The 26,583-nt window shown below is 43.9% G+C and overlaps 1 protein-coding gene across 1 annotated transcript in view; it reads right to left on the bottom strand.

Moving 5' to 3' along the window:
• The window catches only part of SUCLG2 (succinate-CoA ligase GDP-forming subunit beta), a 235,221-nt gene that overhangs the window by 75,188 nt on the left and 133,450 nt on the right, over positions 1–26,583 (bottom strand). The window contains exons 7-9 of the mRNA XM_081159599.1: positions 22,013–22,109; positions 13,159–13,320; positions 10,616–10,758 (exon numbers count right to left, since the gene is read on the bottom strand). Of these exons, the coding sequence (XP_081015725.1) occupies positions 10,616–10,758; positions 13,159–13,320; positions 22,013–22,109 (402 nt within the window). The remainder of the gene's footprint in view (positions 1–10,615; positions 10,759–13,158; positions 13,321–22,012; positions 22,110–26,583) is intronic.

Genomic DNA, 26,583 nt, shown 5'->3' with positions numbered 1-26,583 from the left:
TGAGTCAGGACTGTCAGCATTTGGATAAACTTCTTGGTAGTTCAGCTCAATGGAGAAGAAACCCCACTCATAAAGTGCAACCCCTCACACAGGCTACAAAACACAGACAAACATGAAGCAACCTAAATACAGCATTTTGCCTCCCGCCTGCCACCCACATGCCAATTCTTGGGTCACCGTGACACAATGGAGATTCGAAGTCACTCACGTCTCCTCAGAGAAATGCACTGCTTGGGATTAATGAGCAAGTGAAATCTAGAAGGTCAGGGGTTAAAGCTCCAAATGGATTTTCTGTTCACTGTTTATGATCCTGAGGATGTTTGCTCAAAAATATTTTGCTGGAAAAACAAAAAATTGCTGGAGTTCTAATTGAGAAAAAGGGATGTCCAGAATGATTAATGAAAGAACTCACAGATAAACTGGGGGGAAAAATAATTAACTTGGATTTGTGCCAGTTGCCCCTGGGAATGTTAACTAATATCTGTGTTTAAAGTCTTCCATTTCCTGAGACCTCGAGGTTGTCCTAGAGCATCCCCAGGGGAGGGTTCTGGATGTGTAGATCAAATGTCCATGCAAGTTCACAAAGGACCTTTAATTGCAAGAGAGTTGCTGCCCAAATTAGTCCTTTGCAGAGTAAGCAATTCAAGAGTAGAAACCCTCCTTTGTTAGGTCCGTAACACAGCCCGCAAGGTTGCTTCAAGCGCTTCGGTGAGGAAGCGGAACACAAAGGCAAGCGAGGGGGCAGCCAGGCACGGCAGCAGACGTCGGACAGGTGCCCTCCCTGGGCACGCACATCACTGCCCACAAACCACACTCCAGCCCATGGAGCGGCCATGACATTTCTTTCTCCAAGGTCAGATTTTCAGGCAAACTTCACGGGCAAACCTGGCAAAAATAACAAGGCCATGCCATTCTCAGCACCCCTCCCCATTCAATTTTATTTTTCAACCCAGCAAATATCATCCCCCAACACAGCAGGTATTTATGTTATGTATTTATTTACCTACTCCTCAGCTTAACTACCTTCCCCCTCAAAAACGGCAGCTCCAAGGCGCAGACTTTCAGCCCCTGCTCCATCCTCAGCGCCTGCGGGTTCACCGCGCGTCTATACACACCTATTATACTCTCATCCGGCTGATGTTTCTGAAGAGCTTTCTGCCCAGCTTCGTCATTCTGCGGTCTGGAGACCTAGTCCTGACTTCCTTGAGGGGCTGCGCCCAACAAGCTGGGGAACCCCCAATAGTCAATCTTGCTGTGGGATGAGCCCCGTCAACCTGTGTGACACACTCACTTGTACCTATGGCTGAGTTCCTTCCCTACTTCTGGTACCTCCAGTCTCCTTAGAACCATGCAGGCTGCTCTGTGTGAATTCCCTACACACGATTCAGGAATCGCTTCCTTGTGCTGGTGTTCTTGCTGTCCTCTCCTGGCAGGCCGCTCTCAGAGATCCCCTCCCTACTCACAATGTCCCCTGTATGACCTGCTCTCCCGCAGCTACTGCGTCTGGCTGCTGGACAGGACCTCAGTCCACCCTCTGCAAAGAGGTCCTCCCCTCCATCGCTACCTTGACCCTGGGGAACAAGTCTAGTTCCAGTCTATGGTCCCTAGCAGGCTGTCCTATCCCAGAAAGTCTTGCCAGACACATGGCCCTGGCGGCTGGCCTGGGACACAAGTTGTTTCAGAAGGACAACTCTTTGACTTACATGCTTTTCTTCCTGGCTGAGAACATTCAGCTGGATTTGTATATAGAAATATACAGAAACATGGACTGTCAATATAAATTTGTTCTAAAAAGACATTTTTAGAGAACCTACTATGTCTCCTGACCATTAGAGTGGCTAGAAGAAATGAAGCACCTAAGAGCTGAACGAAACCAACCATGGCTGCGAAACAACTCAGAATGCCTACACCTCTAGGTATTTTTACAGAACTTGGAGCAGAAGCGAAGTTTGCTGAAAAAGCAACCGTAAGTGGGAGGGGAAAACAAAGAAACTTCAAGGTAGTTTTACAGAACTTAAAAGAGAAATAAATGAATAAAGGAGACTTAAGTGGTGAGGAACGTAAATCATAAATGTCACATATAAAGGGAAATGGGGACAAACTGTCACCAAAGAAGCATCTGTTAAGGGTTATAAGATTAAAGACACCTATTTCAGAAGTATGCCTGGCGCGGCTCGCTCCTTTACAAAGACAGACAATACACCAGGAAACCAATGGATTCCTAGGAAGTTCTTTAGTAAAATAATTCATCTGAAGACTCCTGGCAAGGAGGAGTGTGGGAAAGTAATGGTGAGTTGACTTTCCTACCTCTAACAATTCTCGATCTTGACTCCCTCTCCTCACTGAACTGAATGTATCAGAAAGATGCTGAACTGAGCAGTCAGGAAGGGACATTAACATGAGGCCCCCTCTGGGATTCTCAGGTACTTCAAAGTCCAGGCAGTGAAGAATCACTTCACCAGATATTAATAAACAACTCACCGTTAATCCTGAGATAATTAAAATAAACTCAGATTAGCAGTCCATCCAGTTAGTAAACACATGAAAGTTTGTTTCATACCACAAAGCTTTTCATACTGGTTACTACTGCATTTGTCTAATTCTACTGTATTGTTTCCTGCTTTAGCAAATCTGATTTACAAAGTTCACTCAGTTGTTGAGAGAGATTTTAAATACTGTTTCTTTAAATAACTTTCTAAATAACAAGAGGCCTTTAAAACACTGCCCATTATTAATACCGCTAATAAACTGATGCTCAGGGAAACCAGCTAACAGCAGGGGAAGATGTTTATCATGTAACACTGAATTTTTTAAAAAAGGCTATCAAAAAACAGGGCGTGTGTACATAATCCTAGGAGGAAATTTAACGAAATTCTAACAGTGGCTGTGTTACAGGAAGAAAGTTACGAGCACTTTCTTTTTAAATCTCATGCTTTTAGTAGGAAACACAAATTCATAAAAGTAAAAAATAATCAGTTTTTTAAATGTAAAGAAAACTTTCAAGAAGCATAAAGTGAAGAGCTCTAAATGTGTAACAAAACCATTCTTAACTGAAAAATAAAAGCTAAATTAAAATCTTCTCAAGGTTTATTCACTTAACCCATAAGTATAAAAGGCAGTAAGTCTAAGAAGCCACTACTGACACCTTCTGAAGTTCTTCTATTCAAAATATTTCCATTTAAAGGAAAGCTGTAAATGCAAATCATGAAGAGGTTTCTTACTTTACTTTCAGGCTACAAGTTCCTGACTGTCCATTCTTTGAAAGATAAAATGAAGTGTTTTTATCATATAATCTCCAGAGCTGCCCATGACCATCTAAAACATTATTCTGGGACCTCTCATTATCTGGAGTAGTTATGTTCTATTAAAGTGGCCACAAACAATGAATTAGTGAACACCGAACCATTGCACCAAGGGGAAGTACAAGGTTAGGTTCCTGGGAGCCTCTGGTCACAACATGTTTGTCAGTCGATCAATGCATAACCCTGTTTGATGTGTGTTTCTACTTAAGGTCATTTTATTTAATACATATTGTTGATTTATTAGCATGGAGCTTGCAGCCAGCAGCACTGAGTCGCACCTGACAGGAGCTTCGGTACTTTCTCTGTGAGGCACAGTTCATGGGGCCACACCCCGAAAGAGATACAGACGTGGCGCTACAGACAGCCAATGACACAGGCCCACAGCGTGGTTGCTGAGAAGGGAGCGCGGCCTGGCCTGACGCAGCGGGCACAGCTCTCAGTACCTCCGCAGGGCAGGCGGCCCAGAAAGCAAGGCCAGGACTGGTTTGGGGGTTACTAGTAAACCGTAGCACATAGGCACACCTGCAAATACGGAACGGCCAATAACAAGGGTCAACGGTACTAATACTGGTCGAAAAAATGCACATTAGGTTACAATAAAATTCCTTCAATACTTCGAGAAACATTCCTTGGAAATAATTGAGGATCTTATTGGTACCTAGAGGAACAGGCCACTTCAAATCACACATTCATCTTGCTTCGAATCGGTAAGTGAAGTTATAGGACAGGACGCCTCACAGCAGCAGCATTTTAAGCTGAACACACTCCACCCAGGACAGAGCACTGGTCAGTGCACCTGCACGTCCACGCGGCGGGAGCTCGTCAGCCTCCGAAGGTGCAGGGAACCCACGGGGCAGGAAGAAGGCACATAGCCTGGGAGAGCAGGCTCCAGACTCATGGCTATGTTGGTACCAGTTTCGTCAAAATAGTAGAGTCTATTCATTTTAAAAGTGGGTGCATGTGTAATTAGATTTAATTTTATTCTTTTCTATTTTATGCTCCCTTAATTTAATAATTAGGGGAAAAGAGATTCTGTTCAATAAAATGCCCTAAAGCAAAGACAAAAAACCATTTAGCAAACCACTCTGAGCCAAGACCATTTCTTGGATACGCCCAGGTGGACATGTTCCTTGCTTCGAACGACAGTCATTCCTAATTCCAGGTTCCTGGCAGTGGGCGGGGGGCAGTGCAGAGCGAGAGCGGAGAGGATTCAGGATCTGAAACGCTGAGTCCACTGGGGCTCAGCCCCCAGACCACGGCCCGTGGCTCACCGCTGCAAGGAAAAGCAGAGACATTTGCGGCTCAAAGCTGAATTTAAGCTTTTCTCTCTCGCTGCAGTTACATTAGGAGAAAAAAACAAACAATAACTCTTCTAATAACTATACTGATTTCCAGCAGACAGGACGTTAGTGGTCCATGTCTCTTTAATAGTTTAAAAAGGCTTCCATGCAGAATTCATAATCAATTACTGAGCATGTTGGGACTAATAACAAAATTTACTAAAATATCCCGAAGTCTCTTAAATTCTTTAAATCACCATGAAACAAAATAAAGCATGTTAAAATTTGAATTTTGAGAAGCAGAACAAACAACAGAAACCTTATTTCTGATTTATCTATGACATATGTCAGTGAGGAGCATGAAAACACTGCGAGTGCTGCATCAGGGATGCTGGAAAATGAGGTAGCTGCCAGGCACACTGGCTGTGCATAAGATGCCCAGCCACAGGCCTCCGCCAGGCCCAGCGCTGACTCGGAAGTACTGGCAGGTAGAATGGAAGGTGGGCAAGTTGGGCAAGGAGAGACAGACTCTCTAGGAAATTTGGATCAACTGGACATGAGGACAGAAGCTGCAAAATCACCATTTTATGAATTGATGGCGGCAGGAAAACCGCTGCAGGGAAAGGAGGAGCGAGGAGCCGGGCAGGCGGCTCCCGCCGCGAGCTACACAGGTGCTGCCCAGACAAGTGCAGGCGATGCCCAAGTGCAGCTCCATGCTCATGGGCTCAGGTCAGGTCTACTCTCCCAGCCTGGACTGTAAGGCAGACTGTCACCAAAAGAATGGCTGCCTGGACTTTTAATCTTTTCAGCTCTGCATGAAAGTAAAATTTATTTTCAAACAGGCCTGTAAAAACAGGGATTCAGGGCAGTTGTTTCAAAAATAATGCTCATGTTGTACAAAGCATTATATTTGAAAATAAATCCCTCAAGAATTCTATTACTCCCCAAATAAACATTCCCTTGCAGATAAGATAGGTTAGCAAATATCTCTGATATAAGCATGTATATAAGAAAGAAAGAGGACACTGTGCTTTGTACTTAAATACACTCCGAATGACTGATAATTAACAATATGTGCGGCATTCGGCATGTTAAACCCAGAACATTTATCATGAGTTAGGGCACCTGCACAAACCCGACACTGAAGGGATGCCGTGTGCTTTTACTTCTCTGGCCGCAAGGTCTGAGGACTCTGAAGCACACGGCGCAGAGCTGCCCTCTTCTCAAGTTTCCACCAAATGATATTTCGTGTTTCTTTTAAACATGAATTGAGTCCTCCCTTCATTAAACTGCGTTTTCTTGCTTGTCTGAGCAGAGAAGGACTGTAAGCTACTGAATGTTTACACATTTCAGCAATTTCAAAGAACACACGCAGTACGATGGTGGCAATGCTGCGGAAGAGCATTACTCCTGCTGTGACAATAATTCTAAACCCGAGTGCTAGAGATGAACACGGAACTGAACATTCAAAACGTACAACGCAAACTAGAGTTCTCACTGTGCTTTAGGAACCTTTGCCAAGTACGTGCACATATATCATCTCAGCTGATCCTTAAAACAATGCTTTGGGGTATTATTTTCATATCTCCTTCAGAGATATGAGAGAGGTGACAGAAGTTTAGAGAGCTATCCAAATAGCTAGTAAATATATGAAACGGTGCTGAAGCTCATTAGTCATGAGGGAAAGGCATGGAAACCAAAATAAGCCACAACCACACACCTACCAGAACGGGTCAAACTGAAAAGGCCGACTGGCTACACCTGCCGGCGGCGGGAGCCCCCGGAATCACTGGCCGCGCTGCGTGCAGTCGGTACGCCTGGGGTCTGTGTGGCCGCATCGACTCGAGCTGAACGTACACACACCCTATCCCCCGACATGTCAGTTCCAAGTGTGTATCCCCAGAAGTGTACCAAAGGACATGCAGATGTTCACAGAAACATTACTCACAAGAGTCGACGCTGGGAGTAACAGGAATGTCCATCAAGGGGACAAACACTGCACGACTGGTGGAGTCAATCAACAGAATACTACGCGGCAATAAGAACGAGTGGCCCGTGCACCACAAAGTGACGGATCCCACACGTAAAAGCTAAGTGAAAGTGGCATGCACAGAGGACAGGCTACACGGTTCCATGTATGCGGAGCTCAAAACCAGGCACAATTCATCTACAACATTAGCAGTTAGGACAGTGGTTACTTTGGGGAGAAAGCTGGGTTGGAGTATGGGAGCTGGGGAGCACACGGGGCTTCTGGACGGAGGTGGTCTGAGACAGTTCAGGCTCCTATATAAAACTACCATCGACTGGGTGTTTAAACAACAAACAACTATTTCTCACAATTCTGGAGGCTGGGAAGGTCAAGATCAAGGCACCAAGGGACTCAGTGTCTGGTGAGGCCCACGTCCTACACACAGACGACCTTCTTCTAGCTGTGTCCTCACATCGTGGAAGCGGCCAGAGAGTTCTTGGGGTCTCTTTTATAAGAGGCACTAATGTCACTCATGAGGACTCTACCTTCACGATCTAATTACCTCCCAAAGGCCCCACCTCCTCAAACCATCACACTAGGGGCTGGGATTCCAACATATGAACTTGCGGAGACACAAACATTCAGTCCATAACACTGTTCATATTCTATTTCTTGATCTGGAGGACAGGACACATGGGTATGTTTACTTTGCGATAATTCATTAAGCTACATATTAAAATGATCGTTATACTGTTCTACACGTAGGTTATACTTTAATAAAAGTTCATTACAACTTTTAAATGGTACTATCATATGAAATTATCACCCGTCTAAATAGGAAATTTGCGTTTATCTCAATTCATGTAATACAACAACCCTCTGGAGTAATAAGTACTGTGATTATCTCCATTGTATAAATGAGGAAATCAAGGCACAGAGAAGCGAAATAGCAGGCCCAAAGTCTCAGCCAGTGAGGGGCAAGACAGGACTGGAACCCAGGCAGTCAGGGGCCCACAAGAACCCTTCATTCTTGAACAGCCTTTGTTGCTCCAGCAGCACTTCATCCTGGACACTCAAAGAGCTTGAAAAAAACAACTCCAAGTTGGATCTAAACCAGGAAGCCCAGTCGAGCCAAGTGAGGTGACTTCACGAATGCCAATAACATACCATGCTCTGCAAAATCAGGCCTCCAGAGGGCAACAGATCTGCTTAATGCTGGCCAGACTTGGGGTTACTATTGAGATTCAAGTCAACTGTCTTTTCATTGTATTCATTTATGCAAAATGTTTTACATCCTCCAGATGTTGTTGCAACTCATTTTCTACACCTTTGGAATTCTAAGTTTAAAATTATAAATAAAAGTGAAAGCATAATTTAGGAAAACAGAAACCTAAGGATAACATTCCTTCTAGTTTTTCCCTAAATGTGCTCAAATTCTTTACAGATTACCACAAAACTCTTACACTACTTGTTTTATGTTATTTTTACTCTATGATTAAGAATGCTAGTGTATGGAATTCTAAGTTATGAATGAGGAAGGTAAGATAAGATCTATTCTACCACCAGCAGAACAAACCCCATTCCCTTTCTTTCATCTCCAGCCCAGCTGGAAAATAAGAGAATTATAAGTATATGAAAATACACTTCATGTGAATCTAATTTAGTAAGTGAGCTACCTTGAAGACTCTTGCTGTGAACAGTTTGGCAGAGGAACTCCATTTCATACGTATTACACACAATAAGAAACACTAGTTATCGAGGCACCTGTGTTAGGTAGGTCCCAACGAAAATCAACACCTGGGCTAATAGTCAAGCAAAAGAAACCTGAGTCCTGGCTCTATGGGTGGGAATATATGTCAATCCATCATATTTTTTTTCAATGATGATGTTTATTGCCTGATCAATAGTATTAGCTCATACATATGGCAAACAAGTAGTTGTTAGTATTAGCTGATTTAAGTTGAACAACAGGCCTTTTGTAATTTTGAGTTTCAGTGCATTCAACTAGACTAATCCTTCTATCTAACAAGAAAATCAATATCTTTGAAATAATTAGGTTCAGGCTCTTGGGAACCTACTTCTGGGCAGGGATAGGGCTCAGCTTGAAACAGCTGCTGCCAGACTACGAGCAGTTTCCCTGCAAAAGCAAATCAATTCATGGGCACTGTTTTTTAGCCTCTGTTCTCTGAAATCTGTGGAACGATGCCAGGGTTGAAAATGCCCATTACATTCCTATGCTTTTAACTGGCTTTGAGATTTCAATTTTTGGAAAATGTTCTGTGAGATGAGGTCGGCATTCATTTTCCTGATACAGCATGAGAAAAATAACTCCCTCATACCTTTCTCCACCTAAGATGACGGCCAATCTCAAACAAGTTTAAACACTGCAAGCGCTTGAAAATACTCTATAAGGTAAAGTCAGAATTTGTGAAGAGATAGTTTTAAAAAAATGGCTCTGCAAGTGGTTTTTCATCCCCTCCTAATATTTTTACAAAATTAAAATTCAGGACCAGCTACTAAGAAAAGACATTTTTTTAAAAAATGCAATGATCGTCCTGGCAGATTTAGTCCCTTGTTGGTTCTCAATGGTTCTCAACACCGCGCTTCCGCAGACACTGAAGTTCAGTCTGTTATTAAAGTGCCTGTCCTCTGGGCCCTCCGTGGTCAGAGCAGCTTGAAGAGCTATGTCCACGGTTTGTACAGATTTCAACTGGTTTGAAAATCAGTGGGAGGAAAATGATTCTTCCCTTAGAAAGGAATAGCAAGAAGGGATAAATGAATTAATAACTAGGGAGCCACTGGTAATGTTCCTACTTAATGAAAACAAGGTGCTTATGTAAACGGAAAAGTCAGCCCCACACTCCCTTCATGGCTGGGACTGGACCCCAGGGACGTGCGACTCCTGGACGGCCCTGGAGAACTAAAGATGAGCAGCTGATGACACCTCACCATGGACTTTGTGAGCCAGAAGGAAAAGTCTCAGCAAAAACAAAGTTGCCAAGTACCCAAGTCACACTGAAAACAGACAAGCATACTACGCTACTCATGTAAGAAACTTTTATACATGTGAACCCAAAAAGGCAACGGCCATTATACTTATTAATGAAAAGTTTCCACATTAAGTTCAGACCACATTCCTTTGAAAAAATCTGGTACTGTTTCCATTCATGATTTTCTTAGTGGTAGGTTCAGATTTCTTGGGTCTTCATATATCTCAAGAACCAAAAGAATATATTAGATACTCTAACAGCATCAAAATAATGGCTCTCAAATAAAGTTTAAAACCAGATGATTGTGGCATATATACTACCCCACAGAACTGTTAAGAGCATTAGATGACACACTAAAAAATGTTAGTCTTTTCCACATAATAAATATCCACCTAAACCTTGTTATCAGGGACAACTGAGTGCCGTCAATGGAAATAAGACATGCCGGGATTGAGATTGATTAGACGTTTACTGAGTACCTACTGTGCACCTAGCACGGGTGTGACAGCTACATTCTAGTTAAGAAAAGATCCACATAAAGCAACATTATTTGCTGCCTAGAGCATGTATTACAAACTGTAACACACGTAACCGTCAGAGATGAAAAGTAAAAAGCATGCAGGCGGGGAGGTCATCATTTTCCAGAGACATATGGCAACTGTAATTTAATTATAATTTTCTTCTGTCTCAATCACATGATACTCCCTTCAGCATCTTTATGAAAGGAATCCAAGACCTACCCTTCTCTAAGTCCTGTAAGTGTAGGGCCAATGCTTCATTGTAAACTGCCCATTGGCATGCCAACCCATGCCTCGCTGTTTGGTGCGCTACACCTGTTTTACTTCCTGCCCCCTCCCAAACTTTTAAAGCACAGCCTCTGAAATAGAATCCTGGGGCACTTATAAGACATTTGCCCCAAATGAGTTAAACTTCGGGTATTCCAATGACATTACAGCAGGATTTGCACCTGGGGCTGCACAGTCCATGTGTTGACTTACCCCTAGCAGCAGGAACAAGGTTGCTCTTGATGTGAGAAATCAGAACATTATGCACCCTCCAGGAAAGAGAGGTTACCTTAGGATCGGCTGTGAGCAGTTTGAAGGCGTGATATACTTGAGTTTCCTTGACGCCACCACCAAGATCCAAGAAGTTGGCTGGCTTCCCACCATGCAGGAAAAGGGCATCACAGGTAGCCATGGCGAGTCCCGCGCCATTCACTGTAAAATGCAAACGGAACGCCAGACGGGGTAAACTTAGCAAAATGAAATGGCCCGTGAACTTTTTCCTCCACTTAATTGCAAAAGAGAACCCTTTCATGACGGGCCAATTTCTGCCCGCCCTGTTTGGAATTCTTTTCAACCGGATAAGCACAGAGATTTTTAGGGAAAGGAATCAGAAGACAAGCATACAAAAAATAACCAAAGGCGGCCTGGGAATGGGAGACGGACTTACCGAGAAGTTAAATCAATCTGGGAACTGGAAAGAAGGGAAGAGTCTAAGTAAGTTATCAATTTGGGCTAGTTAGTAACAGAGGAGGGAGTTTTAGGTTCTGGAAAGTTTAGCTCTCAAGAGAATCGGAAAAGAGAGAAAAAAGGTATGAAAAGTAACTAGGGCCTATGAACTACACTTGTTGTTGTTGCTGTTCTCACCCAAGGATATTTTTTCCATTGATTTTTAGAGAGAGAGGAAGGGTAGGAGGGGAGGAGAGGGAGAGAGAGACAGAGAGAGAGAGAGAGACACTTGGGTTAACTGCTTCCCGCACGAGCCCCGACTGGGGCTGGAGGCTGAGCCTGCAACCCAGGTATGTGCCCCTGACAGGGAATCAAACCCACGACCCTTCAGTGTGCAGACCGGTGCTCTAACCACTTAGCCACACTGGCCAGGGCTACTTCTTTTTAATATCCTTTAAGAGACTTGAGTAAAAAATGGAATTCTTTTAATTTTTTGTTTGCTGAGAACCGGGTCGTTAGAATGCGCAGCCCTCTGGGGTTGAGCCACAGGCCTTCCGACTGCAACAGGGCTCCACGCACCGTCGCCCTGAGTGCAGTCGCCCGTGGCTACACGCGCCCTGGATAAAGTCGGAGGACAGATGGACAGATGATAACGCGAAGCAGCACTTCTATCCCCCTGCTCCTTTTTCAAAACAATATAGAAATGTTCACTAGCAACCTGACCATTAAAACTAGAACCAAAACGTGCTAGCATCTCAGGAGCTTTTCTTTAAAAACCAAGTAAAGAGTTTTAAGACAGGAATTTTCCAGAATTATGTTTTATTGATCAATTGTAGTCCTTTTGTTTCTTATGCTTAATTATACAAAATTATTTTCCTCAGGTTAGAAAGAAAAAAAAAATCTCCTGAACTCAGCAGAAACTCTCAAGATAAAGTACCCTTCACTTTTTTCTGACCCTTGAATTCCCCAGACAACTGAACTGTGACTAATTTAATTAATTATGGGTCAACTAAAATAAAACCGGTTTATCTAGGGTCTGAAAGCAGCCGGAACGTGGTAGGCTACCTTAGTCACCCCATGTGCACTCCTACAGAGGCTGCAAATAATCTGTATTTAATTTGTTCTAAACACAGCATTTCCTTCTCCTTTCTAAATGCCTACAAAACGAGATCACAGTAGCTTATGGAGATGAGAAGGATGGGCGTAATGGGGTATGTTAGTTATTGCTCCAACACCAAGCAAGAGCTCTTGACGCCACTTGAAACTGGATGTCATTTTCTACTGTACTGAACAGCAAACTCCTGGGTGAGGCCGTTCAGTGCTGAATATGATGATACTGTTGGTTTAATGAGCTACAGATCTTTTTTATTTTGATTCCATTAAGATTAAGACCTTAGCTTCGGATGCAATAAATTGGTTGCACTGTAACACAGAAGGGTATGAGTCTCAGGACTACCTGCTGTGGACGGTAACAAAAGTTGTGCTGCTTCTACAGACCTGTTCTCACCTCACCTGAACACGCCGTTTTCACAAATGCAGACGAGCATGATTAAATCAACTGCCTTGTTCATAAGTTGGCACAATGGATTAAACGTTTTATTGTTTGCTTATCAGAGAAGATGAAATTTGAGTGTAATGATTAAACCGCATGTTTTCTCCTACCTCCTCTGAGGAAGTAGTTTTATCTGAACCCAAATTTCAGAACAGTTCCCACATGTCAGTCCTGCTGGGAGCAGCCAAGGTCCGCTTTTTACTAAGCGAAGGTTAACTGTGATGCTTTAGAACAGAGGTTCTCCAGGGGGTGGTTTCGCCCATCAGGAGACATTCCGCAGTGTTTGGAGACACTTTGGTTGTCACAAGTGGAGGGTGCTACTGGCACCCAAAGGCCCGGGATACTGCTGAATACCTGACAGTGTACAGGACAGGCCACAGCAAGGAGCCATCCTACCCGAAATGTCAACAGTGCCAGCATTGAAACCCGGCTTTATTAAGTGACCACTGACCAAAAGCAACTTTGGGAAGAAACTCTGAATTGTTTCCTAAGACTTTTGAGTACAAAAATCTCTTATGTTTACTGGCTATTAGGAAATAAAATTTCAGAGATCAGGAGTTCCTAAGTTCTGCACAAATCCACAAACCATTCCTTTGCTGTAACTGAATTCTCACCGAAGCAGGCTATGTTCCCATCCATTCCTATGTATTTTAGATCATATCTGGCAGCTTCATTCTCAATGGGCTCATTTTCTGATTTGTCGTCCATTGCAAATATGTCTTTCTGTCGGAATTCTGCGTTGTCATCAAAGTTTATCTTGGCATCAAAACAGACAACTAAAAAAAAAAAAAGGAACCTACATGAATAGCTTTTCAGGATCTACATATAAAATTATCAAGGCTGGTAGACACAGGAGAAAAAAAGTAAGCTATTGTCGCCCCCTCCCCGCCCATAATATAGACAGGAGAAGCTGTGTGGCTTTCATGACCGGAATTTAAACTTCAGAGCTACGGAGATGAATACGAAATGGTCCCTGTTCTCAAGGGACTTACATTCTAACGAAGCAGAGTAATTTGTATCGTTCATCTTTGTTCAATAAACAACAATGTAAGTTGCTATCACTCATTAAAAGCTAAGACTGCCAGCTACATGCAGCTTTGATTAGCTGTTTGTACTATATTTTTAGTAATGAACCACTGATCACCACCTTCCCCTCTATGCAAAGAGAGGCTAGACAATGACACTGAATCCTGCCGTTCTCCTTTGTCTGTCTTCTGGTGATGCAAAGGGAAACTTATTTCATCGGTATCCTCGCCCATATTTCTGAAAGACGCAGTGGAAAAAGCACTGGATCAGAATCAATCCTTTGTATTCGATCCTTAACTAACTGCAGCCTTGATTAAAAAGAAATAACCTGCTTCCTCTCTGGGACTCAGTTTTCTTATTTAGAAACTGGAAGTAATCCCTAGGCTGCTGATGTGCTTGCTTTGGGGTTGGCTAATGTGAGTGCCATCGTCTTGACATGTGCAGGACAGGAGGTGACTCTTTTGATTCGAGCTGTAAAACACTAGGAGACCAAGACTGGTCAGACACCACGGAAGGCTGCCAGGCACTGTCAGCAACGCCGCCTCCACGCCCGGTGCTGGTTAAGCGTCTTAGCTCTCTCGGTGGCAAGGGCCCTGGACACAGCGAGACTCACTCGGTGGGAGGATGGACGGCAGAGCCCGCCCTTGATTTACAAGAGATCTTCTGTAGTACGATCGGGGGCGAGTGCAGGGGGTGGGGTTGGGGTTAGGACTGTCTGTGATGCCGTTCCATTAAAACCTTTCTCTCCTGTACCTGGGATGCAGACAGGCAGGGATCCTGGACCAGGAATTTAGAGACCTTACTACTCTCCAGCACTGCAGACTGGCATCTAACTCTTAAACGGGAAACAACCACCTTGGCATACTTCAATCAAAAGCAAGGATTATAGTCTGTGAATCCTAATTGCTTCCTATGGAAAGAAAATATTGTTCCACTATGACGTCCTGGGGTTAAAAACCCTACGTTTTCCCAATGTTCTCTCTACACCATAATCAAACACTGACACACATCTGTGCAGATCTGGCATATTAACATCTAAGAACACTCGAGAAATAAAAGTCCAAACCACAAATTACTTAAAGTAGCACTGACTGACAAGAGAGATCCTATGTGGGACTTAATGTCTGCCTGAGTCATCAGTCTTGCCACAAAACGTCCAACCATTTACCCACACACTGTGGGTACATGGAGCAAATGAGCAGCCCCTTCCCCGAATCCTGAAATCTTAGTGATGGAACCCTATAATTATCAAAGGAGCTAGCCAGTCCTCTCTCTGTTTGCTACAATGGCATTTTCTCAGCAGTTAATGACCGGTGTAATCATCAATAGGAAAGCAACTTCACTCTTGGTTGTCCACTGGGTTTATAAATACATTTAAATTAATTTATTAGTAACTACGGCTCCTCCATTACTCATTGGCAAGACTCCTGGTAACTGACACCTTTGAAATGGATGGGTAAAGGCAAGCAAATTGACTTCCAGGTGAGGAGCTTCAAATAAAAGAATTCTTGGTCCAGATCAATAAACCAGTAAATCATAGTAAGTCCAGGCTGATCTTTGCCCCTTACAAAGACTAGACTTACAGGCTCCATGAGACAGCCTACTTAAGGGACTTGGATGAGCGGCCCAGCTAACCATCTGTGGGCACAGGTTTCCCAGATGCTTCTGTGGCATGATGTCTATGCCAGGCAGAGGCCACCGAGGGAGGCCCTCGAGTTTAACCCGAGCTTGAAGATGGTGACTGTGGGATAAAAAGGGTACCTACAGGGAGGAATAAAGATGGGTCTGCAGGTACCACACGTGTGGGGTGAGGTGTATCCACAGTGGCTCCTTGCTCACTGCCCCCTCTCTGCAGAGAAAACTCAATGACACACTTAGGTCAATGCGTGTGTCCAAGTGCTTCGGGGAGTTGGACACCTAGGAAGCAAGGGGACTTAGGAGTTAAGAGAGGTAATCCAAAACTGAGCTGCCACCCTCAAAGCCTAAATCTTTTAAGGGTTGGGAAGTAAGAAGGTGCATGGACTCTCTCAGGTGCACGTTTTTCAGACTGTGTAATATTTTAAAATCAGTCCCTAACAGGCAAAGTGCTTTCCTGCTTTTCTACTTGTTTATAATATTGAACTTCAGAGTTTAGTGACCTCTGGCATCAAAAACACCTGTTGTATGAATTATAATTCCGGCACTTCCTAGGCAGGTAGCCAACACCACTCTTACGGCCTGTGGCCTTGTTTATAAAATGGGGAGCAGGGTGTTTTCTACCGCACAGTGTTGCTGGGAAGAGGGGAGGCTCGCAAAGCACTCAGCCTCACACGCGGCTGGCACACACTGGTCACTCATCCCCGCCACCCCGTCTCCTGGCACAGAGCTTCCTGACACTCAGAGCTTCCCACTGCCACTGCCCAGGCTGGAGGGTTCTCCTCTCCTCCTCTTGCTCAAAATGGCCTGTATTTACAATCCCAGACTTCTGTTTGGAATAAATCTAAACTCGTGCCTATGGGAGTTTACACCTATACAGGTTACCTGCGGTTTTCAATAAAATGTCATTTTCAGAAGATAAATATGTGCCTAAGAGAGGCTATGTACCTTCTTCCCCTAAATCTCCAAAAAGATTTAGGATTTGGGGGTGGCAGCTCAGTTTTGATTACCTTTCCTAACTCCTAAGAATTTTCCCACAGGAAGGATATTAGTGGCTGGAATTTCAGGCTTGGTAATTGACAGGGAAGGAAATGTTCCCCTAAAGGGTGAGGGTGAAGGAGATGCCTCTGCTGACCCTCAAGTCACACACCTCTGCCGAAGGCCGAGGTGGCTACAGATTGGTACGTAACAGCCCCAGTGAGAAGGGAAGTCGGGGTGGCTCAGTGTGTTCCCCAGGTGAGCTCACCGCCTGTTGCTGTAAACAGGGTTTTACTGGGATGTAGCCATGTCAGTTCGTTTACATCTCTCTATCACTACTGCCCCAAGAGTCCCACCGCTGAGATGAGTAGCTGCAAGAGACTGTCCAGCACTTTACAGAAACAGACTGGCCATCCCGCAGGCTAGCCATCCCTGCAGGCTGGCCATCCCTGCAGGCTGGCCATCCCCGCAGGCTGGCCATCCCCGCAGGCTAGCTATCCCTGCTCGATCGATCACAGTTCTCGTCACACTTGTACCTTGCTTTATCAACAGACATAGGAACATCGGGTATAATATTTGCTATGGTGAAGGAGATACTTAGAAAAGTGTATCCTACTAGCTTGAAAATAACAATGTGTTAACAAAATAAACAAAACTGCAGCTAGCACAAAAGTAGATTAATCCCTGAATACTGATTAACTCTTACATGTTTATTTCCCCCTGTAAGACCCCTTCAAGTACGTGTCTAGGTGTGTTAAAAATGGGTTAATGTCTATGTCAACAGCAGGGCAACCAAATAAACTTGCTTGCTCAAACCTTAGCTTTTTTATTTAATAGAACAACAAACTATGGTAGAATGTGTTTTTGGAGGTGCTCAGCTTGGCTCAGACATTAAGCTTTTCAATGTCACAATAATAAAATCTCAATTCTCTAGAAAATTCAACTTGAACAAAGGCCATTCTGTGTACAAAGTGGGTGAAAAAACACACCTATTAATATTTATAAAACAACTTTCACCATCAAAAGCACATTGTTACATGCTTGATAGAGTATACAAATGAATTTTTCTTCTCAACAAATATCAAAGAAAACAGTGGCACTTATATTCACAGGGTGTTTTGCTGTTTTGTTCAGTGGTGTTAAGATTCTGTGAGCTGCTAATTCAACATCCTCCACCAAGAACATGACTGGCAGTTAGCGGCCTCTGACCCTGGCGTTTTAGCAGGAGAATGTGCGATGGAATTAAACAAAAGAAAAATACATTTCAGAGGGGGAGACTTGTGCATAAAGGAAACATAACCACAGCAAGAAATAAGACTGTCATAATTAGTTTGGAAAATACTCTGTCTTCAAGCAACGCCCTGCACCTGATTTGTGATAAATCACCATGAGGTGCTATTGAAAGGTGCCCTGTCAAAGTGGCCTCAAAATGCTGGTGCTTTCAAATTGGTCCCACTTTCCATTAAAGATTGATGTTCCAAGAGTTGTATACTTTTTAGAACTTTTTTTTTAGTTGGTGTGAAAGGAGAAAATAGATACGAGGAGGGAGGGGGTTTGGAGTAGGTACAGAACTAAAAATGTTCTTGAAAATAGAAGTCTTGTGTATAAAGACAGAAGCAGAAACACCCACCGACAACATGGGCACTTGCTCACATAAAGCAACAGGGCTGTTATTTAGGGAAATTAATCTGAAGCAAGACAGGGATTTAATGTTCCAGTTAACATTCGCCCAGCTTTAATTCTCATGTTATCTTGGCCAGAGAGTCATTGTTTTAACCAGGTTCATTCCTTTAGCGTGATGAATGGAGTTGTGCTCCAAGGACAAAGATGGGCCAGAGCAGGAATTCTTAACCTGGGGGCCCTGACACTGTGGGTGCGATCGGTTTTGGTTGGGAGGGGCTGTGCCTTGCAATACTGGACGTTTGGCGACATCCCTGGCCTCTACCCACTAGAAACAAGCAGCAGCCTGCACCCCAATATGTGACAAACAAAAATGGACGTTAACTAGACTCACTGTGGTGACCACATCAGATCGTCCTGTGGTATACCTGAAACTAATACAATGTTTGTCAATTATATCGCAATTAAAAAATGTCTTTAGACATTGCCAAACGTCCCCTAGGGGACCAAATGCCCACCTTCCCCATTGAGAAACATTATTTTAAAGACACCAAAGAAAGGAGTCTGTGCCCAGGCAGATCCGGCTGAAAGTGGGAAGAAATGAGGTGGGAGGTAAAGTCCCAGGGGCCTGCAGAGTAAGGAAATGAACGGATGGGTGACTAGATAGATAATAACACAGAACACCCTGCTTCTAACGTGGCCACTGTTTAATGAATGGGTTCTGGCACTGCAGCTGGGCAAACAAGGAAACAGTTAAGCTTCCTGACTAAGAAGCAGCACTTTCACTTAAGCAGCCAGGTCCTCCTGGTACAGGGCTGGGCTCAGGGTCCTTTTTCCAAGAAGCAGCGGCCTTTTTCCAAGAAGCAGCGGCCTTTCTCCGAGACCACGTGAGCGGTGACTGGTCTGGGCACGGACCTGTGACCCACGGCGGAGCAATCAGTCACCTGAAAGGTTGCTACGGCTGCTGGAGGAGCTGGTGAGACCTGGAGCCACCTCCACTGCCCTCCAGCAGCCCGGCTCCCGAGCCGCAGTAAGGGGCAAGCAGGGCCGGGGGGCCCAGGGGCAAGCAGGGCCGGGGGGGCCGGAGTCCCACAGTACCAACCCTCGGGGGCTGTTCCACAGAAACCAGGCAGATGGAGGTTTCTATCTCTAACAACCATTATAATCCTGACTGACAGTCACTAAACTACATTACAGTTAGTAGAGCCAACTCCTAGTCTTTGAATCAGGTTGTAAGTCATGCTGCAAAAAATCGTTCCCAGGCTGCTGTTCTTTCTTGACCTCAAAGATGCCCCTGGGTGACCCCGCAGTACAGATGTTATCAAGGCCATTGCTCTCACTCAACCCGGCATCATCTGCAAATGTGTGACCAAGCACCTGGATTTTTAAAAAGTGTTCCTCAGTGAGCAATGGCAGGACTGAAGAAATGCTCTTACAAAGAGCCTTTATTATGTATAAGATTAAAGTAAAAATGTTTGGTATGATGTCTAGCTCCTTGAACTCCTAAATTAAAAGAGTAATTATTAAATCAAAGTTTAAATGTGAAAGGTTCTATGTTCTGCTATTACTGATCTAAATGAAAAAATTAAATATTAAGATTATCAATATTGCTATGATATAAATGATTGCTTTTACAGCTCCTAAATAAAGGACGGCTTCAGGGGGCTGTGACAATGATGAAGATCGATTTGTACATTTGGTCATTAATCACCGTTACCTAATTGGGTTTAATTTGACTACTGCTCATTAGGGTTATAAACCAACACACTCATTTAATTGTGATTAAATTCAATAGCTGAACTTTTATGGTACAATGAACAAATTAATAGCTAAAGATAATTTTGCTCTTAAAAATATCACATAAGACTTACGTTTTAATGAACTGTAAACACGAAATGTATTTTATGATGAGTCCTTCAAAAAAGCTAAAGAATTTTTCTTTCTCTTAATAATTAAAAAGAAACCTTCAGAATTCACAAGGTTTTACAAATACCCTGTAGGAAAAGGTTCGTACACCCCGGCCCTGCGGCCAGACCACAATCTGCGACTGACAACTTCCCAAAGGCTTGAATGAAAACAGTCCTACAGCCTAATTTTTATCTCACTCCATGGCTGAATTTCCATTTTTAAAAAATATAAAATAACCAGGTTGCTTGTGCATACCAGTTTGAAAAGCAATATATGACCTTTAAGAACCTATATTGAACTCCCTTCTCTTTCATTTCTTGGACTTAATTATCAGCCACTCAATACAGCGTGCATTCTGACTAACAGTCCCAAACTGGGACTACTTCTAGATCAGCCAGATGAAAACAAATTAATAGATAGTTTAAGAGGGAAAAAGAAAAGAAAGCAAGTCACTCTAAGTCAGTACGGCATATTAAAATCAACACACACACTGCACTGAGAGGGACGTGAGTTCGAATCCCAGCTATAGTAACTAACTGCTCATGGGGAGTCACATGAATTTTTCAATCTTCCATAAAATGGGGATAGCACTCCTAACTTTGCAGGGTTGCTGCAAGTAATAAAAAAAGAATATAAGTGAGAGTTATCATAGTGCCTGATGTAGGAGTTCGAGAGTCTCTCCCCCCCTTTCCTTACCGTCTATATGTTATACTGATGATTTCGCAGCCAAGTGGAATTTGAAAATGATTTATGAATAAGATAGAATGTTTATAAATGACCTACCACAGATTTTTATCTGGTGGTCACCTGTGTAAACCACTAAATATATTATTTTCAATGACTTCCTTAATATGAGCTCTTTGCCTATCCTAATTTGAAATGTTTAAAAACAAAAAAGGAAAAAATAGACAAAAAGATAAAAATCTATCTGTATCCTTCCTGGACTACTGCGGTACCTGAGAAGAGGAACTACATTTTATGACTGTCAGGAACTGGCATGCTGTGTGTCTGACACTGGATGTTTACACAATGCAGGTCACCTCATTTTAACAGCCGCCCTTCTGGATTAAGAACGAAGACAACCATGAGACCTGGCTGAAATCTGCAGCCAGGACATGGCAGATCCCGAATCTGAGCCCAGGCCCCTCCGTGAAACACTAGCACCCTTCCAGATCACCCTCGCTCAGAGGGGTCTGACAGTGCCCTGGAGGGGTGTGGAGGGGGGCAAAGGCCTACTGGGGGCCTCTGCCCAGTGACCTCATGGCCCCCTCTCTGACCTAGGGCACAGTGCAAACATGTCACGGAGCACTCTTATATTCAGCCACCACAGAATTCGGGGGGGGTCTAGGAAGGGGAGGATGGGAAGGGGCATTCACTTTTGTCTCCTTTGTCCTTTTGTTCAGATAGAACTGTACCTGCAGCACACAGCTCTGAATTAAAGCATGAACACACACACACACAGCCCTGCCCACTTTGGTCCACAACTTGGCTGTATTGCATATAACCTCATTTACCAATCCAATGGCAAATACCTATATACTGACTGTCCACAACATTCTAGGCAGCATGCAAGACTTTGGGGGTGAAATGTACTAAAAAAGACAAGGTTCATACTTTCTGGTGTCACTATCCTATCCACCTACTGTCCCACCCCACCCCAATCACATGCACATACTCGAGCTTTGGCTGTTGAATTAATAAGAACTTGTTGAATACTTTCTGTATGCAGGACAAAGTGCAGCGGTGGTGGGTGCTGAAATATGAAACAGTTCTTATACTCCACAAGAACCTGATGGATAAGAAAACCTTCCCCACAAAAATGCCTCCTTCTGCCACCTGAAGCAGAAGCTCATAATCAAGGCGAAAGGCTGGATGGCAGGATATCAGGGGCTTCACCAGATAATGTAAGCCCAGCAGGAGACACCAGGTGAATTTACACAGATTTAGGGGAACTATGAAGCTTCAGTCACAGAAGCAGGTCCATTCATCACAACCAAGTGCAATGGCTCCTGCTTCCATCAGAATCTTTACCATAGTGATGGGCCTCAAAAAACTGGGGGGTGCTGGAGGACAGGTGCTTCCAAATAAAACAAGCAGCTTCCTCTGAGGCTTGGCATTTGGCTACGAACAAACTCAAGTGCTGAAATGTTCGACTGCATCATGGGAGCATTTGAAACTATGGTAAAAATTAAATTACTGAAAGAAATTAGTGCAAAGCTGCTGCTACAGTCTTTTGTACAACTTAATTTATAGTTTGCATAGATAATTACATTTGTGTTCTCTTATTTATTTATTGTTTACCTTGTCCTTCTGGAGTTTCACCAAAGGGGTTCACTTCCACCTGAGTAGCATCAATTTTCAGGAAAAGGTTATATAGCTTCTTAATTTCATCTGCAGCCTAAATGAGATAAAGTGCAATGAAATTACACCAAAGCAGTAAAAGAACATTTATTCTGCTGGATTAATGAAACCTTAAAAAGTACATGCGATGTCTTTATTTTCAGTTAGGTTTTCTAAAGGGAAAAACAGAAAAGCATACTATTTTAATTTCCACAGCTATCATTAGAAGGAATTGCTCAACTTGCCTTCAGACAACAGAAAAGATCATTATCAAGAACACAAAATATTTTCACTATGGCCTAAAAATGCGGTTAATCTTTCTGCAAATTATCACGTCCCTATTAGCCGAGCTGTGCCACAGGATGAGCTACAATCATTAATACAAACAAGCTCCATTCAAGTAAAAGGTAAACATGATTTTGAGAGTAATGACTAGGCTTTCCTAATTATGTGGAATAAGATAGTTATTATATTCATCAATCCAAACCTATAATCTGTGAAACAACAATTACTGAGAGTCTAATGGAAAGTGTTGCAAGAAAGAAAGGTGAAAATCCTAGCAGAGCAGGGGATGAGCCTCGCGGTGCAAACTGAAAACTGTGTCCCAAAGGCACTGGCCAGAGGCGAGCATCCCTCCCCCGAGCTGTGCCCCGGCTTCATTTTGCTCACTCAGCTTGAAGTTCCCTCCCTCCCTCATTGTTTTCCACCAAGATTTATGAACTGCCTGCGTCCCAGCACGCCGGCCCGCGGGAAGGGGGCTCAGGGACAGCATCACGCATGAGGCGTGACACCGCCCTGGAGCGCCCCCACCTCGTGAGCACAGCGGAGGGCGCCACCCAGCGAGACTGTGACCACGGCCCAGAGGCGGCCCCAGCCCCGTCTTGGCTCGGTCTTATTTCCGAGCAGTGGCTTTCCCTCTGCTGCTTTCTTACGCATTTGCTCCAGCCCTGCGTCACGTCCTCAGAGGCGTATCTGGCTGTTTCCCGTCTCCGCACATCGGGGACCTAACCCTTGTGGGCGAGTTCCCAAGGCTCCTGGGCTCGGCTCCGCCAATGGGAAGTGGCCGCGGGGGCCGGGAGGTGGGGGCGAAGCTGGGCATGTTTTCCTCTCCGGGCTCGGGCAGCATCTCCTGTTCTGGCTTCAGGTCCCACCGCAGGCCCACCCGGCTCTGGCCTCTGTGCCCAGTGCCCGCCAGCACCGCCGCCTCACCCTGTCCCCGAGCGCGCAGGCAACTGCCCGCTGCCGTGGGCCCTGCGTTGCCGCTGTCCACCCTGAAGTGTCTCAGCTCTTACAACATCTGTATCTGCGCAGCTAACGCCACAGAAGAAAGCCCACTGGGGTCAACACTGAGAGTGGTCTCTGCTCCGGTAAACCGAAGACCAGAGATACGATTCACCTGATTTGTGTGTATTTCTAAACTTCCTCAAATCCTAATTTGAAACAAAGGGGACATAAACATGCATACTAAGACTGAACATTTTTTAATATTAATTTTTTTTGGGGGGGGGCAAGATAATACATACATGACACACAATTCCCAAGGCACCCCAAGGTCTCCCTCCGAGCCTTCCCCCAACTCCCTGGCCACGCAGCTCCCGGCTCAGCTCCTGCAGCAGCCGCCTCGCCAGCCGGTGCCACACGAAGGTATTCCATGCACATGCACACACGCACATGCTTCACTCACTCTTAAAAATTAACCAGTCTGGGTCTGTGCCTTGTCTTTACTCAACAGGTTTTAAAGAGCCTTCATCAGCAACACAACAGACCTCCTTTACTCTTTGAAATGGCTGCGTGCTATCTTACTGGGGGGATGCACCAGGACGCCTTGCCCTGGCTCTTCAATAAGCCACTGTGCTTCCCAGCTTGACATTCCTTCCAATGCTGCCCTACCTATCTTTGCATGTATGTCATACATGTGACTAAACACCTGTAGGACAACTTCTGGGGGTTGGAACAAAGAGGGATGTGTGCATTTTAATAATAAAAGACGATCATAAACTGTTCTCGGTAACGGCTGCCACTAACCACAGTGTTCTAACCACAGCCGTCAGCTCTCACGCCCACCGAGTGCCAGGTGAGAATGCGTCCTTCATGGGTGGTGCTGATGTAAATCACTCTTGTTAAGGAGTGAATCTGAGAATTATTCTTCAAGCTTAAGAGACATCTGTGTTTCCTTTTCTGTGAATTCTGCCCATTTTTTCTGTTGAGATGTTAGTCTTTTTCTTATTAGATTACAGGAAGGTACTTTTACAGGAAGGAATTTAGCTCATTTATCGCGTATCAATTGCCAATACTTTTCTCCTTGATCTTTTGGCCATGATTTTGTTTCTTCTGCCACATGGAAATCTGATGATAATGTCAATCTCTTCTTTTCTAGCTTCTGACTGTGTCAGACTGTAAACAGGCTATTCCCCCTTCCAGTGTTAAAATAATCCTCTCGTTATTTTCCCAAATACTCTTTAAATTTTCCTTTATTTAATGTTTACTTTTAAAAAATCCAAACAGGTTTTATTTGAGTTACAGTGCATAGCTGCTAAGTAACACACTGTTGAATACTTTTTGTCCTTTTAAGGGTTTTCTGTCATCGACATGCTTGCAATGTGGGCTTTGTGAGAGATGCATGCTGTCCATCCTGACGCCGTAACACCCACCCTACCTACGCAGCCTCGGCACAGGGTCAGCACCCCACAAGCACTGCTTGCAGCAGTGATTGATAATCAGGAGAACCCATAACAGACATAACTTTTGGCTGTATAACTATATAAGATTTTATCCCAACTACTCTAAAACTTTCTTTTTTAAAGACACATACCATAACATTCACGACCTCAACCATTTTTAAGTGTCCAGTTCAGCAGTGTCAAGTATATTTACATTTTTGTGCAACCAAACTCCAGAACTTTTCATCCAGCAAAACTGAAATTCCATACCTGGGACATAATAACTCCCCACTCTCCGCTCTCCCAGAGCCTGACGACCACCCACTTTCTGTCGTTAGGGGTTTCACTATCCAGATACCACAGGTAAATGGAATCACCCCTAATTGTCTTTTTGTGACTGGCTAATTTCTTGTTTTTGCGGTTTTTATTTTGTTGAATTTATTGGGGGTAACATCAGTTAATAAAATTATATAGGTTTCAGGTATACGATTCTTTAAACATCATCTGAATATCGTGCTGTGTTCACCACCCAAGTCGTCTCCTGTCACCATTTATCCCCTTCCCCTCCTCTACCTCCCCCACCCCTGTCCCTCTGATAATCACCACAGTGTTGTCTGTGCTTATGAGGTGGTTTTTATCCTTTGCTTAATCGCTTAATCCCTTCACCTTTTACACCCAGCCCCCAACTCCCGTTCCCCATAATAGCTGTCAGGCTGTTTGTTCTCTGTATCTATGAGTCTGTTTGTATTTTGTATGTATTTTGTTCATTAGATTCCACATGTAAGTGAAATCATATGGCACCTGTCTTTCTCTGGCTTGTCTCGCTTAGCAGAAAGACTAGCTAGTTTCACTCAGCGTGATGTCCTCAAGGCTCAGCCACGCTCGGCACATGTCATCATCTCCTTTTTCAAGACTGAGCAACCTTCCATTGTATCTATGTATATACCACATTTTGTTTCTCCACTCATTTATCAATGGACACCTGGGTCGCTTCGAAACTTCTTAAGCCTATATCAGCCTAGGTTAGAACGAAGCCTGAATTTTCTGCACATTAATGCCACTGTAATTATAAATTAACACAGCATTCATGGAGGGGTCTTCGCTATTGTAACTGTATATTCTTGTTCATACAGAGGTAAACTATAAACATGTTCTGAGCAGGGATGAGCATGATGAAATCTTGCTGTAAGATCCACAAGGCAGCGCCAGCCTGGCTTGGACAGCACGCCTTATTCCAGAGGCAACACAGGAACGGACGACAAGGGCCAGGCAGGTGCTGTGTTAGTCTGACCAGGTGTAAAGCAGGAGATGGCAGGGCCTACGGCAAGTTGAGCTTAGCTCCTCTGCTTTCTAAATGCGTTCAGATTGTAAAAAATAAGTTAAACACTAGTCAAAGAAAACAGTATGCTGGGGAGCTTACAGTCAGCCAGTCTGCTATGCTGCCTACTACCTTGGTTCACCACACACTACAAAGAAAGATGTTTTCTTCCCTTCTGCCATCACTTACTGTTATTTTAAGGTTGTTTGTTACAACCTGAAAGTTAAAGTTGTAACAAACAGGTAAAATGTCTAAATTCAAATACCGTTGAGGACATATGCTTCATACCAGACAATGTATAAGTGTCTTCTGTCTTCAAAAATGTTTTAACGGGTTAAAAATTTTTAAATACTCTTCTTGCATTCCAGAAACGAACAACATCAACATTCACCTGTGGATCCTAAAGCCAGCAGAGGTACCACCCCCCCCAGGTGTTTATGGGTGGGTTTGAAGTTGGCCCACTGGGTCATTTCATCTGCCTCAATCCTAGAGGCAGTGTTGACAATTCATGGTGCCAGTGTTTTCAGAAATTAATAGTACAGACACTTGAGGAA

Source organism: Miniopterus schreibersii, assembly GCF_964146895.1.
Source record: "Miniopterus schreibersii genome assembly, chromosome: 15".
Taxonomy (NCBI): domain Eukaryota; kingdom Metazoa; phylum Chordata; class Mammalia; order Chiroptera; family Miniopteridae; genus Miniopterus; species Miniopterus schreibersii.
This window is presented reverse-complemented; position numbering and strand designations above follow the sequence as displayed.